At 39.4% G+C, this 22,170-nt stretch overlaps 1 protein-coding gene across 1 annotated transcript in view; it reads left to right on the top strand.

Annotated features, from left to right (window-relative positions):
* The first annotated feature begins 4,873 nt into the window (after positions 1–4,873).
* The window catches only part of lamc3 (laminin, gamma 3), a 146,308-nt gene continuing 129,011 nt past the window's right edge, over positions 4,874–22,170 (top strand). Inside the window, exons 1-2 of the mRNA XM_034096525.2 lie at positions 4,874–5,423; positions 14,075–14,379. Of these exons, the coding sequence (XP_033952416.1) occupies positions 5,036–5,423; positions 14,075–14,379 (693 nt within the window). The 5' untranslated portion in view covers positions 4,874–5,035. The remainder of the gene's footprint in view (positions 5,424–14,074; positions 14,380–22,170) is intronic.

Genomic DNA, 22,170 nt, shown 5'->3' with positions numbered 1-22,170 from the left:
CAGCCAGGTACGAATTTCACCAAGTCTGGTTTCTCCATAGCCAACCGGTGCGCCTCTACCAGAGCGGCCTCCCTCTGCAGAACACTGGACGCTCCCTTCCACCAATCATAGCAGCATGCCAAATAAAAGGAAAAATGTTGTAGCTCCACCTCAAAAGGATCATCTGCTGGGTCCATTTCTGGTCAGTTCGTTCTGTTACGATCTCAGGCACTTAGGATGTTGGACCCAATTGCATTTGCACCAATCCCAATCTGCAGGTCTCCCTTGAAAAAGAGATCTATGATCTCAATGGGACCAATCTGGATAAATAAAGGTTTGAAATGAAATGAAATGAAATTGACAGGGAGACAGAGGTCAAGTATTGGTAAGAACAAAAAAGGTCACTAACTAATCTCAGGATGAGATGACAAAAAATGAGACCAAAAGGAAAATCGCTCACATAGTGAGGAACAAAACTATTCTTGAGCAAAAAAGAGCATAGACCTGACCATGGCAAGAGACAATACTAACTGACCCTGAACACTGGGAGACAGAGGAATTTAAACACAGGGTAACTAGACACAGGTGGGAACAATCAGGGGCGGGGCTGACACTGATGAGCACAGGAGACACACAATGAGTGACAGGTGAAAACAATCAGGAAATTAGACACACCAGGGAAACGACAGACATAAAAACACAGGGAAAAGAGACCAGACAATATACAGGGAGGAAACATGACAAGGAGAACGGAAAAACACCCACACCTAGACATAGAAACGTGACAAAAATAATCCTGACAGTAAGTAACTTGTCAATTGCTGCCAGTTACATACTGTGAATTTCACTGTACGTTTCTTACAGTGTAGTGACATTTTTAACGTGGTTTACTGTCTATTCACTGTTAAATGTATTAGATATTATTTAGTGTGCTAAAGTAGTTTAGTGTGCTTATGTAGTTGACAAATAACCATGAGGAGTTCATCTTTAACACTGCAAACAACTATTGATACAAACTTTAATATTTGAGTATTGCATTCGTACTCCATTCATAATATTCATGGGGACAATTATATTTGTGTGCACATTTTCGCCCCATGTGCCACAATGTTGTGACCAAAACATCATACGGCGTAAACACGGTTGTCATGCATAAATGAAAACGGGTTATAAAGGACTGTTATGAAGGTGTGTGATGGCAGGAAATCTTTGTGACGGTGCAGCGCTCATTAGTTTGTCAGAAAAGCCTCTCCCTGCAGGGATATGACAGCCGCCTTCTGCATTGCTAAGTCAAGCGCTGGCAGCTGTGACATCAAATCACTGTTTGAAAGCATAACTCATCGCTACGACATTGTGTCATCATGAAAAGGATGCCAGACCTGCTACTGTAGTCTCAGTGCAACACGCCTCACACGCTGACAGCAAACCACACCAATCTGCAGCGAGAGGGGGAGGTGGAAGGTGGAGGCTAAAGGATCATGATGCATCTAACTTTTCAATCATGAAAAGTAAGATGCATAGGGAAAAGGAGCGGAGCATGCGGGAGGGAAGAGGGGAGGTTGAAGTGTAACAAGGCGCTCAGGGAGAAACATGTGGACAGGAAAACTAAAGGAAAAGAAATATCGGAAGTTTGAACAAACTGAAACAAATATCCAATCAAAATATATCTTCTGTCCATATTCATTTTTATGAGCAGGAACTTAAGAACTTACCTAATGGTACTTTTCTTGAGAATTTCCATGTAATGCTTTACTTCTACTCTACTACATTTCAGAGGAAAATATGATTTATTTATTTGTACTCCACTACATTGATTTTGACTGCTTAATGCCTGAGCTCTGTTAAGTATAACATAAAGCTGTCATGTGTTTCCATCTTACAACATTCTTATCAAAATAGTAATCACTAGAATAACAAGTATTTCACTGTACACTATTTCATTTTACATTCTATTCTTGTATATCTTATTCATTTTACATATATATAGACTCCTGCCTTTATTTGATCACAATTACAACACTCTCTGCATTATTTAACTTATTGTATCTATTGATTTGTTCTGACATACGTATATTTAATTCATTTGCATTACTTGCACATGGGTCTGCAACTTAATCTGCCTTATTTTGTATCATAATTTATTCTACTCTGTTTCTTCTTGCACAATTTTTTTTTTTGAATAAAGATAATAATAATGTTTAATGTCCTATAACTTTGTTACAAGTTCGAGGAGCTTAGGAGCTTAGTGTACATATAACAATAAAGCCTTTGAATCTTTGACTGTTACTTTGTACATATCAAAACACTGATATATAGTATGTTGCAGTACTTCTTATCTACAAAGTACAATATTAAAATGATCTGACAAAAACAGGAGAATATACCAACCACTTTTGATACTTGTTACATTTAGCTGATAACACTTTATATTATTCTGAAGTGGGCCATTTTGCAGAATGAATACTTTTTATACATGAAGTATATTTGTTGATGCTTACATTTTACTTAAATTAAACTTTGAAATACTACTTCTACTTGTAGTGGAGTATTTTAAAACCATCGTATGTGTACTTTCACTCAGTTAAAGCATCTCAGTACTTCTCCACACACTGCATTTAGGCATAAAAAGTAGCTGGCATTATTTTAGCCTAAGCCATGTATAAACACATTTTCTTTCTTTATATGCTCAAACAGAGATGTATACGTTTAGGTTGAGAGGCCTAACTATTCTGTGCGGAAAAGAGATTGACAAGTGATTGACACTTATTTTGAAAGAGATGTATACGTTTGGAAACTGTAAGTTCCTACATTTATATCCTACAGCTCGTATTTTGACATGTGACTTTCAGCCGGTCTGTGTGAAGTCAGCAGAGGGGTTTTTGACAAGCAGAGTGTCGTGCGCTTAGTGTGGGGTCTCTCTTTCTCTCCTGGGTAACAGGAAATCATGTGGTTGACAGTAGGGGTCCCAGGGAAAAGTATACCCTTGTGTGCTTTTGAAGACACCCCCCCCCCCTAGATTCAGCAGGCCCCATGCTGAGCTCATAAAGTCAACTCAACATTTTAAGTAGTTTCCGCCATTTGAAATCAAGAATATTCCTACGTGTGTTGACGTTTTCTTTTTCAATCATTTGATTCTCCAGCTTCAAGAATGTACAACAGGTAATGTCAAACATTATTTTCATCCTGGCCAAATCATTTGCAGCTGCCGACAAGAGAAAACACTCAGTCGTTTTCAGATCTAAAATATAATTTCCTTGCTGTGATATTCTCTATTTGCACATTGTAAAAACAAGTAGTCATCCGATGCAACTTCTCTCACACTGCACATGGCATGCAGGTGGTGTAGTAATGCACCTGCTTGATGAATAAAAAAGTATATTTACAGAGGCATTACATCCTTCATTATAATGCTTGATCCAAACAGATTTGACACCAAGCCTGCTCTGATCCAAAGCCAGCAGAGGATTTCACAGCAAATTGGTGAGGTCCTTTTAACAATGTCCCTGTCTGAGTACTGATAGAGCCTCAATAAATCAAGGCAATCACAAGGAGATATGGGAGAGACTTTGCCGTAAATCCCACCGGGATCATAAATGTAGAGCATCTAAATGCGTCTGTCCACACTCCCTGTCTCGCTCTGTCTCATGCTTTCTTTATTTTTGTTTGTTCGTCTCCATCTTTAAACACTATGTGGATGTCGATCCAATCATCATTGAAATGGTTCTGCTGCTGATGTGCTGTCACTTTAAATGCTAGGCCACTGGATGCTTTAGTAAAAAAAAGGTGTCAAATTGATTGTATAACTTGTTGGGAACTGCAAAAAAAAAAATGGTATATTGTAAGGATTCCCTAGCCCTAGTTCACACCTTTTAAAATTATCTACACAATGCCGATCATTTAATTAAACACATTAGAGTAAAGCAAAAAGTCCCATGGATGAAAGAATGACACTGATTTAATCAGCATATAAAGGGAATCAGTGTTTGTTTACATTGTGTATGTTCTACACATACTGTCAAGCAGATACATAATTCAGATCTGGAAAAATTGCTCTGTGTTAACTGTTTAAAACGGTTTACACCGTCCAGGATCCAATCATCAACAAGGATAACACACAGGAAGGCTGACGATGAGCTGGAATTCCCTCCACTGTAAACTGTCATCTGAACTACTTCGCAGTGAGCCTCCCCAGCATTAGGTAACCGGGTTAATATTGGTGATGAATTACTCGCCTTAGTTTCCCACCTTTCAATTCATGGCTGGTGGTGAATGGGACCCTGAGCAATCCGTATGAATCACAAGGATATGCAAACCAGCTTTCACTTTTCACGGTGGCTCTGCCTTGAGCAGATGTTGCTGAAAAAGCAGCGCGGCTCCTTTGCTCCTATTTTTATAAATAAATTGTCCCTTTAGGTCACAGAACTCCCCAGAGCGACATCTCTTTATGGAGATGACCTGCGCCCCGCTGAAATATTCTAGACAGTTTTCGCACCTAGTCTCTCTCTGTGAATCACTAGTCAGCATTTACCCGAACGTCCTGCTGCAGGGCCAACTGCCAAGTACATTTATCACCATATCGACGATATTGTGCGTTCCTGTAAGCAGTGAATGCGGGTGCTTCACTACCGCAATGCCCAGAGGTGCAACAACCTCACTGCAGTGTTATTTAAATATGTTAGAGAGTGTGTTTTTCCTGTCAAAGATTATTATTTCAGAGCCTGCTTTACATCTGAAGCTAATACTGGTATGTTACTTGTGTTAACCAGCAGGTGGAGAAGTTTTCATGGAATTTGGAACCTCCAGCCCCCACTCCTGTTCCTCCTCTGTCTGTCTCATGCTGACCCTCATGAAAGGAGTTCCTGCACCAACTTCATTCCTCTCCACAGAGGGAGAACATATGTTGGAGACTCACCAGAGACACAGCAAACAGAGAAACAAAGCTCTCACACTGGACTTAATTTTTGTTGTTGGATTACTTCTCTCAAGTCAGGGTCTTCATGGATGCGTCTTTGCATGTGGTTTTATGAAGTTGTGAAGTATACATATAACTTTAAACATGGAGACATATTTTGCTGTGAACTCTTTTCTCCTTGCCCTTCTTCTCTCTCTTCATCTTCACTGCCACCTCTTTGTTTGGGCCGCAATGGACTCCTGCTTGGATGAGGAGGGGGCCCCGAGCCACTGCATGCCCAAGTTTGAGAACATTGCCTTCAACCGCACAGTGGTGGTGTCCAATGTGTGTGGTTCCCCACCTGAGGACTACTGCATGCAGACCGGCTCCACGCGCTCTTGCCACCACTGTGACGCGTCAGATCCAGAACTGAGCCACAACGCCAGCCTCCTCACAGACTTCCACATGGATAAGGAGCGCACCTGGTGGCAGAGCCAGTCCATGTTTTATGGTGTCCAGCACCCTAATTCTGTCAACATCACCCTACACCTCGGTAAGAGCATAACAGCAGTACACCCTTAGTGTAGTCTGACCGCAGAATCCTTAGGTTTTGCTTCCCAGTGCAGTTTGCTGCCAGGCTGAGTGAACTAGGTCATGCCTGTGAGTCCTCAGGGTTCAATTATGGTCCTATAATGTTGTATATAATGTCCTATTTCCTTTTCAAAGTGCTTGAAAGCGTTTCATGAGCACTGAATAGAATATGAATATAAGTAATAGATTTAGCGCTCCAATGCAGACTGTTTCCAGTGTTAGAATCTGGTGATAGGATTTCAGATCAATGCATGTTAGTTGTCCTTGCACAAGTTAAGTTGAGGTTTCAGCCCTTTTCATGTGGTGCAGTAAGTATCTTGATATATCACCCTTTGTACTGCAAGTCCATCGATGGGGACATCTTTAATATGAAACAGCCGTGCTCAATAACACATGATTTGTATTATTCAGTTCCAGCTTTGTGCTGTCTTCATAAAACAGACTTTGGGCCAGACATGGCTTAGACTTGGAGTATTTGTGAGCACATAACCACAAGGGCATGTCTGAGAATTTGGTGGGATTTAAAGTGGATGAGGATGACACACGCTTGCATCTGACATGCCGAGATAGCAACCAGAGTGATGGTTCAGTGCTGGCCCAAGTTTACATTCAGCTCACGTACTACCATGGAGTATTGGTGATGAGGCCATCTGAATCTGGCTGACACCAAACAGTCACAACTCAACTTGATAAGGCTTTTTTCTTGCGTGTGATTTGGGCCAGGACAAGTCAAATGCAGCCACCACACATTGAAAGATGTTTCTGATTTGGCCTAGGCCAGAAATAAACCTTTACGTAACTATTTTATCTTAAATCCACAACATTCCATACAAAAGATAACAACAATCTTCTGCTGGAGGCTCATTTAATGTTTAACCTTGCCAAAACAAACATACTGAACAACTGATTGTAGAAAAAACATAAGCCACTTAATATTTTCGGAGAAATTCCAGGAAATATGCAGCAGATAACCTGGACTCGAGTAAAGCCCCAAGTTTGGCAGGAATAAGACTACGATAAGGAAAGGAGGATCAACTAAGGTTAGTCAGGAATTTACATAAAAATGGAATTAAAAAAGATAAACTTATACTTTCCAGGGAGGTATATTTTATGATACCCCCCCCCCATCAAGAGTCCTCTTTGCATAGTCAAGGGTTTGGTCAGCAGGTTTTCTGTCACTTACAATTATGCAAATGTTCCCCTTTACTTTAAAATGTTCATGGAGAAATCCCTTTAGAGATGTGTGTTAAACAAAGATTACATGTTGGTGTTTTGAAACATAGTCAAAGGCCTATAGTGAATACTGGTCCTGTCAAAACGTTTAAGTATCTACAAAATAAAAAACGACTTGCCTTGAGGGGATCATACTAAACAAAGTATGCAACTCCTACACCAAGTGAGAAAGCCTTTGTTTTTGCCTTGTCCATTTGCAGTGATTTTAATCAATATAACTTATGATGCAGTTAAGGGCACACATGCATTGAGCATTGTTGAGCAAGTGTATGAACATTTGCTTAATGAATTTGGGAAACTAAGTGGATCATAATTGCGGTTTCATTTGATATTTTTGTGAAAAATAAGTTAAATTGAAATTACTTGCTGGCACAAATTATGTAAACATGTTTCTCCAGCAGGAGCTCTGGCAGTTGTTCAATTTTAACACTTGTATTTTTGTTTAGAGCTTTACTTACAGCTACTCATATACTCAATGCACGTAACACATTTTAGGCCAACCATCCTTTGTTAATACAAAGACAGGTTTAGGCTGTGTTCATGCTTTTTACAGTAAGATATGATTGTGGTCAGGGTTAAGTCTTGGGAAAAGGCTTAAATCATTCAACTTTACGTTACCTGGAACTAAATTGGGATTTTCACATTAAAAAGCAAATGTAAAATAATTTTTACCACGCTGCATTATCCCTGTGTTAATAATACACATTTTTAGGATTGCTTCCTTGACATACTCTTTTCCTTGGAGAAAATGCATTTGACACGCTTATTGTACAATGTGTACATATTTGCATTTGAAGACATTCCTCATTTCACAACATTTCATGAGACCAGCCTGAGCCGTTAGCCTCATTATCCCATTACCATACTGTGTGTGTGTGTGTGTGTGTGTGTGTGTGTGTGTGTGTGTGTGTGTGTGTGTGTGTGTGTGTGTGTGTGTGTGTGTGTGTGTGTGTGTGTGTGTGTGTGTGTGTGTGTGTGTGTGTGTGTGTGTGTGTGTGTGTGTGTGTGTGTGTGTGTGTGTGTGTGTGTGTGTGTGTGTGTGTGTGTGTGTGTGTGTGTGTGTGTGTGTGTGTGTGTGTGTGTGTGTGTGTGTGTGTGTGTGTGTGTGTGTGTGTGTGTGTGAAGAATATCACTTAAGGCCCACCTTGTAACCGAATGAATACGGATACGGTAATTCCTTTAAAAAAAAAAAGACTTAATCTTATAAATGTGACTCTTTAAACATGAATTGGCAGTTACAGGTTAAACACATTATTTCCTGTGCATTTATTTGTTCCTCCTTCAGTGTTCACTATAACAGAACAATACTGTATAATACATTACCAATATGAGAACTCAACAGGGACTTACAGACAAATTAATCATTTATTATGTTCAGGCTGCCTTCAGGTTGTATACATATTATCTCACCCAAAAGAGGGAATTCAAACATATTATCCAAAATGGCAAACAATTCTATAAATGCATTTGAACCCTGCCAGTATTCAAATGAGCTATTACTATATTTTACTGTACATTATTTCGATTTCCTCAAAGTTATGTAGCCTAACTGTGTGGAAATGTAGCCTAGACAACTCGTTTAAAATAAATTGCTGACACGGCATGTTCAGGTACCTGTGAGAAACGTATCATTTGGAAACAATACTTCCAGTTATTTCTAGTAAATCTATGGGTTTCAACTAAACGTTCCCATAGTGTGATGATAGTGAGTCGGATTTGTCCAATGTGTGCTGGGATGGATTCCATTGTGTTTTAGGCTGCAGGATAATTACTCATGGAAGGATGTATTTTCATAATTTCTCTGCATCATCTCCAATTCAGCCACAAATTAGATAAACTACATATGGGAAGATGTTGAATTTAAAGGTTGGATTGAAAGCTTTCCTATTTGGTATTTTAAATAAAATGCAATCCAAAAGGATTTTTAATTGAATTTGAATGTCACATGTAACCTGTAATGATGGGTTTTGGCCACTTGGGAGAAGCGTAAATAAGCTTAAAACTACACAGCACTGCAAATAAACATTGATAAGGCCCACTGCAAGCTAACAACTGCTAGTGTGCACAACCAGCATTTTCCGAGCAACACGCATTTGAGTCCTGTTTTTGGCAAAGTGGCGCATGTAAGTCCATTCACTGTCTTTTAGCTTTGTTTTACTTTATTTATTCCAATTCCCAAAGGAATTAGCTGTCTAGCATTTAGTTTAGCTGCTACCGTTAAACCATAGTAACGTTAGCAGCTTAGTAACATTAGCTGCTAAGCTAGCTCCTGCCGGCCCTGCCAGCTGTTTAAGGTGCATACTACTGTGAGCACTTTTAGCTAAAAACAACGCTTTGAAAGCGGTGAGAGTGAACCACAACAACAAAGCAGTGGTATAAAGTACTACAATTCAGAGGTAGATAATGTACTTTCACTCCACCAGATTTATATTGTATCTTAAATTACTGTACAGATCTGAAATAATGATGTGAAATATAATCATAAATAAGACTTTAGTTACACCTGGAGTAAATCCACAAGCTACTTTGCAGTGTCTTTCACACACAGTGACGTCACGAGCTACCCACAATGCAACGCGCGCCATATATATATATAAATACGCCATTTTCCTGGAGGTGCAAATATCCTGGAGGTGCTAATATAAACAGCTAGCTAACGTAGCCAGGCAGAGCGCACTAGTTTTTTTTCTGATTTAACGACCGAAGAAATCGCTGCATGTCTTCGGTTTACATCTCTGGACTTGAGGGGTGTGCTCTAGGTCGTTACCAGCGTAAACTAGAGCTGTGTGGGTTGTCGGATTGCCCTTACAGACTGCCTGCAGATGTATGCAAAAACTAACCTTGAAAGTGGCCTTCGTCGATTTTGGCTGCATCTACGTCTAATTTCTGGAAACACCAGGTGAATACCCCACTTGTCACAATAATATTATCATGCTATTGCATATATGTGGTATTTTAGAGTTGACTAGATATTGATTAAGGCAATAGACTATGATATTCAGTACAGGAAGCTTAGCAACACCTAGACGGTGTACGGTTAAACCCTCGGCCTGCTTGCACCTCGCGTAAAATGGCGGATACCAGAAGTACGGTGTCGCCTTCGGCCCAATACCCGTATGTGTGTGTGAAAGAATATAATTAGCCGTCCCTTTACCAGCTTTGATCACTCTCTAATGCATCAATGATTATAAGAATAGCATCAGATATTACTCTGAAATGGGCCAATCTGCAGAATGAGTACTTTTACTGTTGGTACTTCAAGCAGACCCGGCGCCAGAACAAATCTACAGAGGGCATATGATTTTCATGGGAGGGCACACAAAACCGTCATGTGCCCAGTGGCACAATATAGATCGTATCAAACAGCATGGCCAACAGCATTGCGTAAAGACACACACCTATCGCAAATCAATACACAAATAAAGGGCAACATAGAAACCACTTTTGAAAGATTGTGTGCTCATGAGCAAGGCACACATTTGAAATAAAAAGAAAACATAACAGCAACAGCTTTGCTTGGGCCTTAAACTTGGGTAACCGTTGACCGGAGCAGCAGACCTAGTAATACAGAGCGACGGCGACACCACATTATGCAGTGCGTACTTGCGTAACTCAGCCCTAGGGTTTGCCGAGGTCAAGATATAACATTACGGCGTGCTGCTGAAACGGCAGGTGCGGGGTCGCCAGCAGCACCATCGGCTGCAGTTCTCTCATCGCGATTTATTTGTAATAAAGCCAATTTCTGATGTCCATTTTGTAATTTAAAACAGAAATGGGAGTCTATAGAATGCATAATAAAAAACAAATCCAGAATAGGCAGAGTAGTGTGACGCTGTGATTGGTCTAAATGTGGACGAATCACAAATCACAAAAGACACATGAATTTATTTGACGTAGCCTACGATTTGTGTTGTAGTTACTATCTGACATCACAAACACCGTAGCATTAAAGTTCACAGTTTATTTATAATAAAACAAACGTGTTTATTGGGGGAGGGCAGGAATGTCAAATGGGAGGGTCTGGCCCTCCCACGGAGCCGCCGCGCCGGGTCTGACTTTAAGTATATTTAGATGCTAATGCTTTTCTGCTTTTGCTTGTGACAGAGAATTCATACACTCTGGTATTTCTACTTTAACTTAAGTACAAGATCTGAGTACTTTTTACACCTTTTCAGCAAAGTTTCAAACTAGCTTAAAGATAAGGTGTGTTTGGACATCCATCAATCAGTCAGTGAAGACTCTGTCCAAACTAGACATTTCCATGACAGGTCAAATGTCCTCCCTCCCCCCCCCCCCTTTGTAGGGAGGAGACCCCCATAAAAGAGCTTTTCTTCAAAGAAACAAGAAACAGGGACAAAATGACGACACAAGTTGAAAATGAACTGTTATATCACATGCTCAGAAGGCCAGAAGTCGCTCCATCAAATAGAACATATTAATTTCCAATAGCAAGTAGATGCCAGGCTATAAAGGCTTTGCTGTTTATATTCTCAGGCTAGATCTTTTCCTGGAGAAAGCAGCCAATGTTACTTTTGCAGAGGTATTTTCCCGGTTGTCTGCAGGGCTGTTATTCTTCAGGCAATCCCAACACCCACATGTCTGTCTCCCTCAGACTGAACTGACCTTTGCTCCCTCTGTTCTACTCCAAAACATGTGTTTCTCTAAACCTGGCGCCTTTGAATAATTTCAGAAAAAGAGCGAAGATTATGTTTTCATAAAACATCTTATGTAACTGGACATCCCTGAATGTCGGATGTGTGGCATCTTTTCGGTCGGTATAAAAGCTCTGTGATCCATCTGGGTTGCCGGTGGGGGGTTACTCCAACATTACTGTTTTCTTTTGCCTCTCCAAACAAAACAAGCTCTCTCTGAAAGGGAATACAGGCGAAAGCTGGGATGATAAACACAGCGGTGGGATGCAGGGACATATATTGCAGCCCGGTCAGAGTGGGTCTGTGGAAGAGTAGAAAGAGAGGGGGAGCTGGGCTGCTTCAAGGGGAGTAAACAAAACATAATGAGCAAGAAGGGGGGGAGAAAGAAGAAAATGCTGGGCGGTTTGGTGGTACGGAATTGGGGTCAGGTTTATCCCACAAATAAAGACTTGGTGAGATACACACACACAGCACACAGAGTTCTGCAGCTGGTTCTCATTCAGTGCCGTCAAAGACAGACAACATCCTGTCTCAGAAGTAAAAGAATGATAAAAGTCTGCCACAGTTGGCAGGAGGCTCTCAAATTATTTGCGCGCATTTGCGACACATTTCTCTGTAAGAGGCTTGTCGACTCTATTGCATGTTAACGTGATTAGCTGATAAATACACTCATCTGTGCATTTGCTGAACACGAACATCTGCGAGTAAACAGATTGTAAATATTGAGTCTAGTACTTGTGGTGAGTTTAGTGTTTGGCAGCTGTGTTGAGTTGACATTAGTGCCTGGGCGTAGGGTCAGACGCTGTACGTCCTCAGCTCATAGTCTTTACTCTTTATCTCTGTGTCCAAATAGTCCTTTTATTAGTGCGCACCGTGAACAGCTTTGATTGTATTTGTGATGCTACACGATTCTCGATCAGCCCTGTAAAGTCACACCTAGGAAGGTGATCTATAGACATTATGTGTTACTTGTCTTGGTTTCGATTCAACAGCCTTCCCTTCGCACATAAACCCTAATGAATATATTAAGAATGCACTCCTGAAGGTGGATGAGTCACGAATCATTAAACATTATGCATAACAACATACAAATACCCTCTGCAATTAGTCTGCATTGCATCATGGGATATTCAACAAATGCTTCATCTTCTGCCTCTTTTATGTTTTTGCCTGAGTGCCAGCAGGGCTGAGCTCACCTCACGCAGGGAGTAAATGAAAGCTAAATGTTCTCTCCTAAAGGAACGATACCATTAGAGCTCGCTGCAGAGACGAGAGACAGAAAGGCCGAGCTCTGACTATCAGAGAAAAGCAACAGATGTCATTATGAATGTACCAGTGGATGGCATCCATGGATGAATGTGCAGAGCGGGTGAGACTTAGTGGCTAATGATGTAGAAACAAATCCCCAAGAGTGCGATGAAGAAGGCTGTTAGGAGGATGTCTACATGTTACTCCTCAGTCTGTTCTCAATATGACTTCAGCTTGTGTCTGCCCAGTTAATCCGCCGTAAAGCTGCAAAACATTTGGCACATTCTGTGAGCCTGTTTATATTCAGGAAGTATAGCTCTGCAAGCCTCCCCAATGTGGCTTCAAGATGACTGTTTGAAGTGTCCGACCCCACAGTGAGTAAACATTGACACCACTCGATAACAGAGAAGCATCGATTCTTCGTTTGCTCTGAGATTAGGGAAGAAGAAGTCAACATTCCTGCAAAACCAAATAAGGACAACAGCTGTGTTGCAATCAATGGCTTTCCTTCTTCAGTTTTCCACATTATAAAGCAAAATCCCCCATTAACTCAAGCCATCTGCGTATGCAATATGCAGAAAAGATAGCACGATGCATTTCTCATTTAATGAAACATATACCTGGGAGTTTCTTCCCTTCACTTATTTCGAAGCTTTAAAATGACTTTGCTCACATTTCTTCGAGTAACAATGCAACACCCATTACACCAAAACCTATTTTGATCTGCTAAATCCCCTAACAGCAACTCAAATGCAAATCTGGATATGGTATATCTCCTCGCTTACTGAAGATCTTCTTCCAGATGAGATTGTGCTCTGAAATAATTTTACTTTTAAACAGATTGAAGTCAAATCAGTGTTTCTGGCGAAATAAAAATCCATGAAAAGTTTCGTTTTTTCCCCCAGGCACCAAATGTACGGTGGACTAAAATCTTGCCTTCGATTTTTGACCTATCATTCAATCAATGATATGTTAAGTTATAAGCAATCCTCAGAGTTTTAGTGGGTTGACAAATCACTTTTCTATCGATTAGATCTATCCCTTTCCTGTCGCATCTCAAATGTTGCATCAGACAACATCCTAACCAGTGATTGGACAACACTGGCATTTCCCCTGTGATTTTGCACTCATTGACCTATTTTGTCTTACAATTCTCGTTCCCTTTGACCTATGTTTCACCACTTCTGGGCCCATTATGGTTGGTATAATGAGAAAATAATCCTTGGGATTCTTCTAGTCCTGCAGGAATGACATTCATTTACCCTGCAAAGAGGCATGGGAAATTAAGCCTACCCCCCATTGTTTTCCTTATTTCTATAATGCAATTATGTCTTTTTTTTGGGGCCTAAACTATCACCCTCCAGTATTTGTCTCTCACGTAACCAGCCTCTGATCCGACTGTGTAGCTACAATGGATCTCGTTCCACCAGTAATTCTTTCAATGATGCCATTCAGAGCTAATCATATCTGTTTTCTACAGGGAAGGCTTTCGAGATAACTTATATACGATTGAAATTCTACACCAGTCGGCCGGAGAGCTTTGCCATCTACAAGCGCACGGAGCAGAATGGGACCTGGTTACCTTACCAGCATTACAGCGCCTCTTGTAGGAAGACCTATGGGAAGGATGACAAGGAGTACATTCGCCCAGGAGGTGACGAGAGGAATGCTTTATGTACCGATGAGTTCAGTGATATCTCTCCCCTGACCGGAGGAAACGTGGCTTTCTCCACCCTGGAGGGGCGGCCCAGTGCTTACAACTTTGACCAGAGCGTGGTGTTGAAGGTAAGGACACATTGTGATGTGTATATTTGTATCCATATTATGGATATTATTCTTTTTTTCAGTTGACATGGGTGAATCTAGGTTCAATTAATATGAGATAAGATGGACCTCACCTTTATTGATCCCTGTAGGGACATTCAGGTGTGATAGCAGCAACACATGAGAACGACACAGATAGTACTTATGGAATATACACGGGAATAAGACGAATAAAATAAGAATAAACATGTATCAACAGTATGAATAGAAATAACAACATTTATGTGGGTCGAACACAGATCTGGGATTACAGGGATTTTGCAAAAAAGATCACAACTAATACACTAGATCTTAAATGCAGATTTTGAATGCAGAAAAGAAAACAATCACTAACAAATAAAACATTTGAAAAACAAATTAATACAAAGTAAATATTCCTTCAAGAGACATGTTTTACGTAGAAGACAGTTCAAAAAAATGTGAATGTTTGCTTCTTTTTTTACTGCCTTACATTTCAAAACTTTGCCAATGTTAGATCTTAGTTTTGACATCCAATATTTATTTTCAAAAACTCCTGGAAAAATAATGTGTCCCAGCTTGTATTCTGATTCTAATTCTGACAGGGTTATTATAGGCCAGCTGTCATCACAAGATCACATGTTGTAACAGTGCCGTGCAACTTAAGCGTACACTTTTACACAAACAAACATACCTCGGAGCTATACACATATACATGCATGCCTTCAAGCCCTTTGGAAGCCACTGAAGAGATTCTAATATGATGTTTGGATCTGATTAACATTTATGAAGCTTTGAGAAGGCTGTGCTGAATTAATGGCAGCCTCTTGGGGGAGAGTCTGGGAGGGGCGGGCACAGTGAAACTTACCAAAATATGAGTAAATAATATAGCGCTTAATGCAGCCACTCCTTTATTTATTTGACAGGGCTGTGTGTAAATATGTTTCCCTTTGGTAATTACTAAAGATCTTAGCTGTCATGTGTATTAATATATGTGATATGTCAGCATTGCTTACAGTAACTTATGATTGATCCAAATACAAATAACTGTGTCACAGCAGTTTATGTGAGTTAGCTAATTAGAGCAGAGATTGTTCAGGACCACCCATGAATAATGAAACAATGGTACTTTCATCTCTGAGCAAACATAATATGCATTTATGGCCATAAATAGCATATCAGGAAATTGAATTGAGATTGTCCAACTTCAGAAGAAAATAAGTATTTTAAGATGGCAAATCAAGACCAACATTTATGAAAATATCAGTACAAAACATTTATACTGATATTTTCTTTTCTTTGGTTTAACCTTAAAATCTAATGGTGTCATCTGACAGATCACATTTACATTTTAGAGACAGCAAGATTAAAAAGAAAGTCAATGGAAAATGGTTTAGTAGAACAATTCAAATCACAATCAGTTTTTTTTCCAGGTTTCCCGTTCAAAGGATTTGGCCTATTTCTTAAAAAAATTATTAAAATGTAGATTTAATTTTCTATTTTTTAAAATTTAGAATAGAAAAAAATATGGACATATCTTTTTGTATGATTAAAGAGATATACAGCTGTGTGCAGCCTTACAGTATATAATGTTCAATGCCATCAATTTCTGAGGGAAGCCGGTTTAAATGTGTAAGTATGTGGTTAGCTGGGACATACTAAGTGAAGCACCAGGGTTTACACTTACAAGGCACGTTGGGCAAGTTTAGAAGAAGATCAGGGTTTCAATTTAATATAAAAAAATGATTAAATGTTCTGTACTTAAATTGACTCTGGAGTTTGTCCATTTTTAACCACGAAGTTGCGTGCTTTGAGTACTTAAGAATCAACATGAAAACACTAACTCTGGTTGCTACAAGCAGAACACATAATGTAGAAAAATACTTTGATTCTCGACGACCAGTTTGCACATGTATGGTTCATTCAATGTCTCCTCATTATTTTAAAGAAAATGTATTCATGGCATTATGTGTCTCTCAAAAAGTACTTGCTGTTACAGTGATTGGAGAAAGGAGAAACCGTGATGAATAATCATTCAAATGTTACCATTTCTCAGTAAAACTTCCACCACCACCTCCATAGTGTTACAGGATGTTTACATATAGGCTCCCTCTGCCCGGGTGTTTTCATTCTGGATGTTGCTTGTCTCCACTCTACCTTACGGTGCTGTATGCATGTTGCTATTTTTACTTCCTGTTTCTAGAACATGAGCAACAACTAAAAAACCCTACCCTGTAGAATACATACAGCTTCAACAGCAACCCTTAATTATGAAAGGAACTTCATGCCGCGATGATCAGTCCTCAGTGATGTCCCTCTCATGTTAGCTAATGATAACTCTTCTCCTGTCTGACCTTTTTCCTCAAATGTCATATCGAAATAGTTCTGGCAATGAAAGAATAGCACTTCTGTAAAGGAAGGGAGCTGTCCTCCACATCATTAAAAAAAGATAAGTAAGGGTGCTTTTTAGACAACCTGATCTCACCAGAATGCGTGACTCCACCACGACTCCTTAACACCACAATGCGTGGTGGAGTCACGAACTTTGTTACATTTGCGTGTCGGCACCACGCAAACAACCCCAATGTAAAGTGAATGAGGCTCCTTTGTCGTGGTGCACACACGCATTTCTACAACGTGCATTGTGTGTAATGCAACTGTTAATTTTATTAAATTAGTTTGTTTTTAAGGAAGGCCAGAGCTTCAGCTGTGTGTAGATTGTTCCCTTTAGTTAACGTTATTTAAAAGATAATGATCATGTCTTGTATTATGAGCGTCCATTCCCATTGGATAACGGAGAATTTTACACCCGGAAGTAAGTAGCCTATTCTCCTTACTGTCGATTGATTTTACAGTGATATCTGCACTACTCATCGACTAAAAAACACCAAATTGTCCTTGTTAATTACACAACATTGATTGGTTTGAATTGTGTGCAATGCTTTTGTATTTTCCCCCTTCGATTCGGAGAAACAAAGATTTTTTCGGAGTTTTTGGACGGCAGAAGACACTACACTACCCAGAATCCTCAGCTATCGTTTGGGACTACAGCATGAACCCCGTGATCAGTCCTCAAGTTCTTTGATTGGTTGACCTCCAACTGCATTCCAAATGAAAAAAAACGTTTCGTAAAAGAGAAATCATACTTTATTCAGCAGTGCTTGCTTTACTCTTTGATAGTCATCACATGAATGCATTGTAATAAATGGTTTGGCTGCATTAAATATTACACATCTGTCTTAGTTATTTATTTATCTACAGAGATCGGGCATCAGAATACACCGGAAACTATTCTTTTACTGTTCTGTTTTAATTTCACAATAAAGTTAGTAGTAATATTTTGTTTTGATATTATTGTTTTTTATTAACTACTAGACGACTGGGTCATGTTAAGACCATCTTTTTTTGGTTGCTATGGGTTTTTTCCATCGCTTTTGTGTTACAAATATCAAAACAATAACAAAATAATATTCGTCGTAAACTAAACCGGAAACAGCAGTATATTTTATTTTGTTAACACTGTAAACTTGACAGCCTTTTAACCCAAACCACCTACTGGTTAAAGCACGTTATTACACGTTTAGAGTAATTGCAATGCAGGAAGATTGTGTTGCTTTTTAATGACTGTTTAAAATGCCTTTTTCTTAATGTCTTTCATTTTTGTAACGCACTTTTGAATGTGTTATATTTTATGAAAACATTCAAATATTAAGAGTACATACAAAATAGTGGGAAAGTAGAAGGTCAATTATATAAATATAGAATAGAAAATATCAAGAAGATACTCAAATGATATCTAGAGTAAAACAGTTTAGTGCCTGATAGGAGGATGTGCTAACTAATAAGGCTTTAATTAAAGAAATGTGCAGAATACGACAGTGTAATGGTGGAAGTACACACATTGATAGATGTCTTGTAATGCACTGTTGATGAACCTGTGACCCAAGTTGTTCATTCATTGCATAACTACACTGTTGTGTATATGATATGTCAATAAACCTTAGAAAATCTTGAAATCTTGAAAGGGATGTGCAAAATAGCAATTATATACAGTCTTTAATGAACTATTAGAGATTAACGAGTAATGAATATGCTTTAAACGGATCTGCAGATAAATATTTAGTCTTCTCAAGCAACCAACTATCAAATATCTCGCCTGATTGTTGGCACTTGACAATCACCTTCACTGAATTTCATTCAGGTGTAACTAAAGTCTGATTTAAGGGTTGTTTATATTTCACATCATTAATCCAAATCTGTAAAGTAACTAAAATAAATGTAGTGGATTAAAAATACCAGGTTAACTTTAAAGAAAGCCCTCAGGATTATAAAAGACCACCATCACCCCAGCCACAAACGGTTCTGTCTGCTGCAGTCTGGCAGGCGGTACCACAGCATTCGGACTAAAACCACCAGACACAGAGACAGCTTCATCCCACAGGCCAGAAGACTATTAAACACCTGAACTTAGAAATAACATTCATCTGGCTGCTACTTAGAAATTATTTATCTAATATATCATATTCCAATCACTTGTATATAGACTCTTATTGCACTATTTCACTATTTTTTCTGTGCATCTGTTTTATTGCGTAGCACTGTTGGAGGAGCCTGTGACCTAAGGGGGGGGGGGGGGGGGGTAGGACACGTTCGATTCCTGTTTTGAATAGTGTGCCGTCGATGGGTTTCATTCCATTTCAAAGTCCTTTTGGACGCTCTGTGTAAACGTCGCGCATCTAATCACAGAGGTTGAGGACTGATCACGGGGTTTGTCAAGCTAAGCACATGGTGTAGTCCCAAACGATAGCTGAGGATTCTGGGTAGTGTAGTGTCTTCTGCCGTCCAAAAACTCCGAAAATATATTTGTTTCTCCGAATCGAAGGGGGAAAATACAAAAGCATTGTACACAATTCAAACCAATCAATGTTGTGTAATTAACAAGGACAATTTGGTGTTTTTTAGTCGATGAGTAGTGCAGATATCACTGTAAAATCAATCGACAGTAAGGAGAATAGGCTACTTACTTCCGGGTGTAAAATTCTCCGTTATCCAATGGGAATGGACGCTCGTAATACAATACAGGGGACATGATCATTATCTTTTAAATAACGTTAACTCAAGGGAACAATCTATTTGACACAGCTGAAGCTCTGGCCTTCCTTAAAAACGAACTAATTTAATAAAAATAACAGTTGCATTACACACAATGCACGTTGTAGAAATGCGTGTGTGCACCACGACAAAGGAGCCTCATTCACTTTACATTGGGGTTGTTTGCGTGGTGCCGACACGCAAATGTAACAAAGTTCTTGACTCCACCACGCATTGTGGTGTTAAGGAGTCGTGGTGGAGTCACGCATTCTGGTGAGATCAGGTTGTTTTTAGAGGAAGTGTGGATGATACCTCCTAACAAAAAAAGACATGTGTCAATTTACACCCAGTATTTATGGAGAATTGCAGATTAAGATAAGGCTCTCTATTCATCTGTATTATACTATTTGTATAACAAGATTACAGTGGTGGTAGGATTGTTTCCGACTTGTTTGATCCAAATATTTTTCTAGAACTCCAGAGCATTGTAAAGTACAAAAGACAAAATCTATTGAAAAAGGATAGATGTAATAAATCAAAAATTCACAGTTTTTCTTTCAATTAATTTCATATTTAGCTTCAAGCTTTTTTTGCATAACATCAATGTAGCAGCACTATAAAATACATATATATAATCTAAATAACAAAAATCTAATCTATTTTCTAATTTGTTCATAGTGATGATACAGTATCATGAAATATGATTACAATTGATTGACATTCAAAGCTTCATTCCTTAAAAGACGATTCCAATGTTTAATAAAAGCATAGGTAGAGCCTTGAATCCATCTTCCACAGCTTAATCAAGTGAAGACCAAGAGTGTGTGTGTTGCTCCCTCTGGCAGTATCTGAGCTGTCCGCTGGATATGATAAATGAATATGTTATAAATCAATCTGAAGATGATTAAACTAGACTATAGCACACCCCCGAATCCCAATATTTATCTCGGCTCATTCTCGATGCTTCGATACTCGACTATGAAATATGTTGTTTTAAATATCTGAATGCAACGTTCAGTGCAATCAAATATTAAACATAATAACCTGTTCAGAAACATACGGCTGACTCTGATAGATTGTAATTGCTGAGGATTCATTGTGACGGCATCATTGTTTTATTCACACTCTCAAACTTCCTTAAGATGTTTGATTTCAAGAGCACAACAGTGTGATGTGGCTGACAAGCCCTTAGGGCTACATATGGTATCGCTGCACACACACCTTCACCCCACCCCCCTGCCACCCTAACACTTACATGCTTTCTGTGCCGGATGCTGTCTTCTTATAAATCCTCCCCTCCCATCAGCCACGGCACTTTGAGTAGGTGACATCTCTCCAACCTCCTGCAGAGTAGAAAGTGGCAGCTTTCCTCCAGAGTGATGCCATTTCAAACTGGGAAAACATGGAGGCTGGAAACACTGCAATGCTGAAGACAGATCAGCTCTCAACATTTGCTAACTGCGGCGAGCAACAGGATGGAGACAAGTTCTATTCCCCTAGTGTCTACAATGAGCGAAAATAGAAATGAAATGCTCGTGGGCAATGAGTTGTGCACATTGTGTGTCAGGCTGCTGGCAGTAAAGCGACACCGCCGTATGAAAGAGGAATCTGCATATACGACTGGTTTAGTTCCTGAGCTGAAAGCCAACAGATTATACTATTAATATCTGTCTTGTAAGAGCCACAAATAAAGGAGAGTGAATGAAAGAGAACACATAACTGACTGAGCAACGGCCACTCAACCTGCTGTCGATAAAAATACCTCTCTAGAAGTTTCTACAAGTAAGGATGTACTCTCCCTGCATTGTTCCCTTTCTGTCTGCTCAGTCTGTTCCTCCTGCGCTACTTTTTTAAAGAGAGCATTTTTTAAAAATGCTTTCAAGAAATGGTAGCAGCAGAGATTATTAAACTGTCACTTTCTGGATAATCTCTTCACATTAGTCTATCACTTTTCGGCCTCTCTATCCATCTGATATATACTTCTGAACTAAGGCAGGCTGAGACATCAGAACATTGTACATTAGGTTTGTTGTAAAATACAGCCTTGAGTATTTAAAGTATTGTTAAATCAGCATTATGTTTTCAGTTGGATATGCATGCTTCATACATGAACAGGGCCACACATTTTTTTAAAGGATTATGTGGGATTAAGGAATTAAGGTAGCATAAAAGTAAATGATAGGGAGACAGAGCATTGGTGTTATTCAAATTAGTGGAAATGTGCTTAATCCCATGACCCAAGTTCTGTTACAAGGAAGAAAAAGAAAATAAAGTTTATACTGTAATCTTACTTTTTTCATGACATTTAAATTGCCCAAAATAAAATGACTGAGTAACCTATGAACCCCATATCGAGGGGATTTTTTGTATTGCTTACACTCAGCAGTTGGTCAATTTTGTTCAGCTTTCCAAAAGAAAATAATGTTCAGTTGGCTGCTGCCTGCTGCTGTCCCATAATTCAGTGCAGGTGGCATGTCATTTTGTCCACACTGAATGTTTCCCATTAAGCTCTGTAAGGTGTAAAACGAGTGGGGACGACTCTATTTTTAGGCTTTACTGACTTTACTTCTAGCACCATTTATGTCCTGCAAATATGATTATAATATTATTTCCCTCTCAAGATGAATTTTGTCAACTTCAGGGATCCTTTGGCTCTGCTTGCACAATAATCTGAACACTTTTTACCATGACCGTGTATTCCCA

Source organism: Pseudochaenichthys georgianus, chromosome 12, assembly GCF_902827115.2.
Source record: "Pseudochaenichthys georgianus chromosome 12, fPseGeo1.2, whole genome shotgun sequence".
NCBI lineage: Eukaryota > Metazoa > Chordata > Actinopteri > Perciformes > Channichthyidae > Pseudochaenichthys > Pseudochaenichthys georgianus.
Note: the sequence above shows the minus strand (reverse complement) of the source record. Positions and strands in the feature narration are given on the sequence as shown.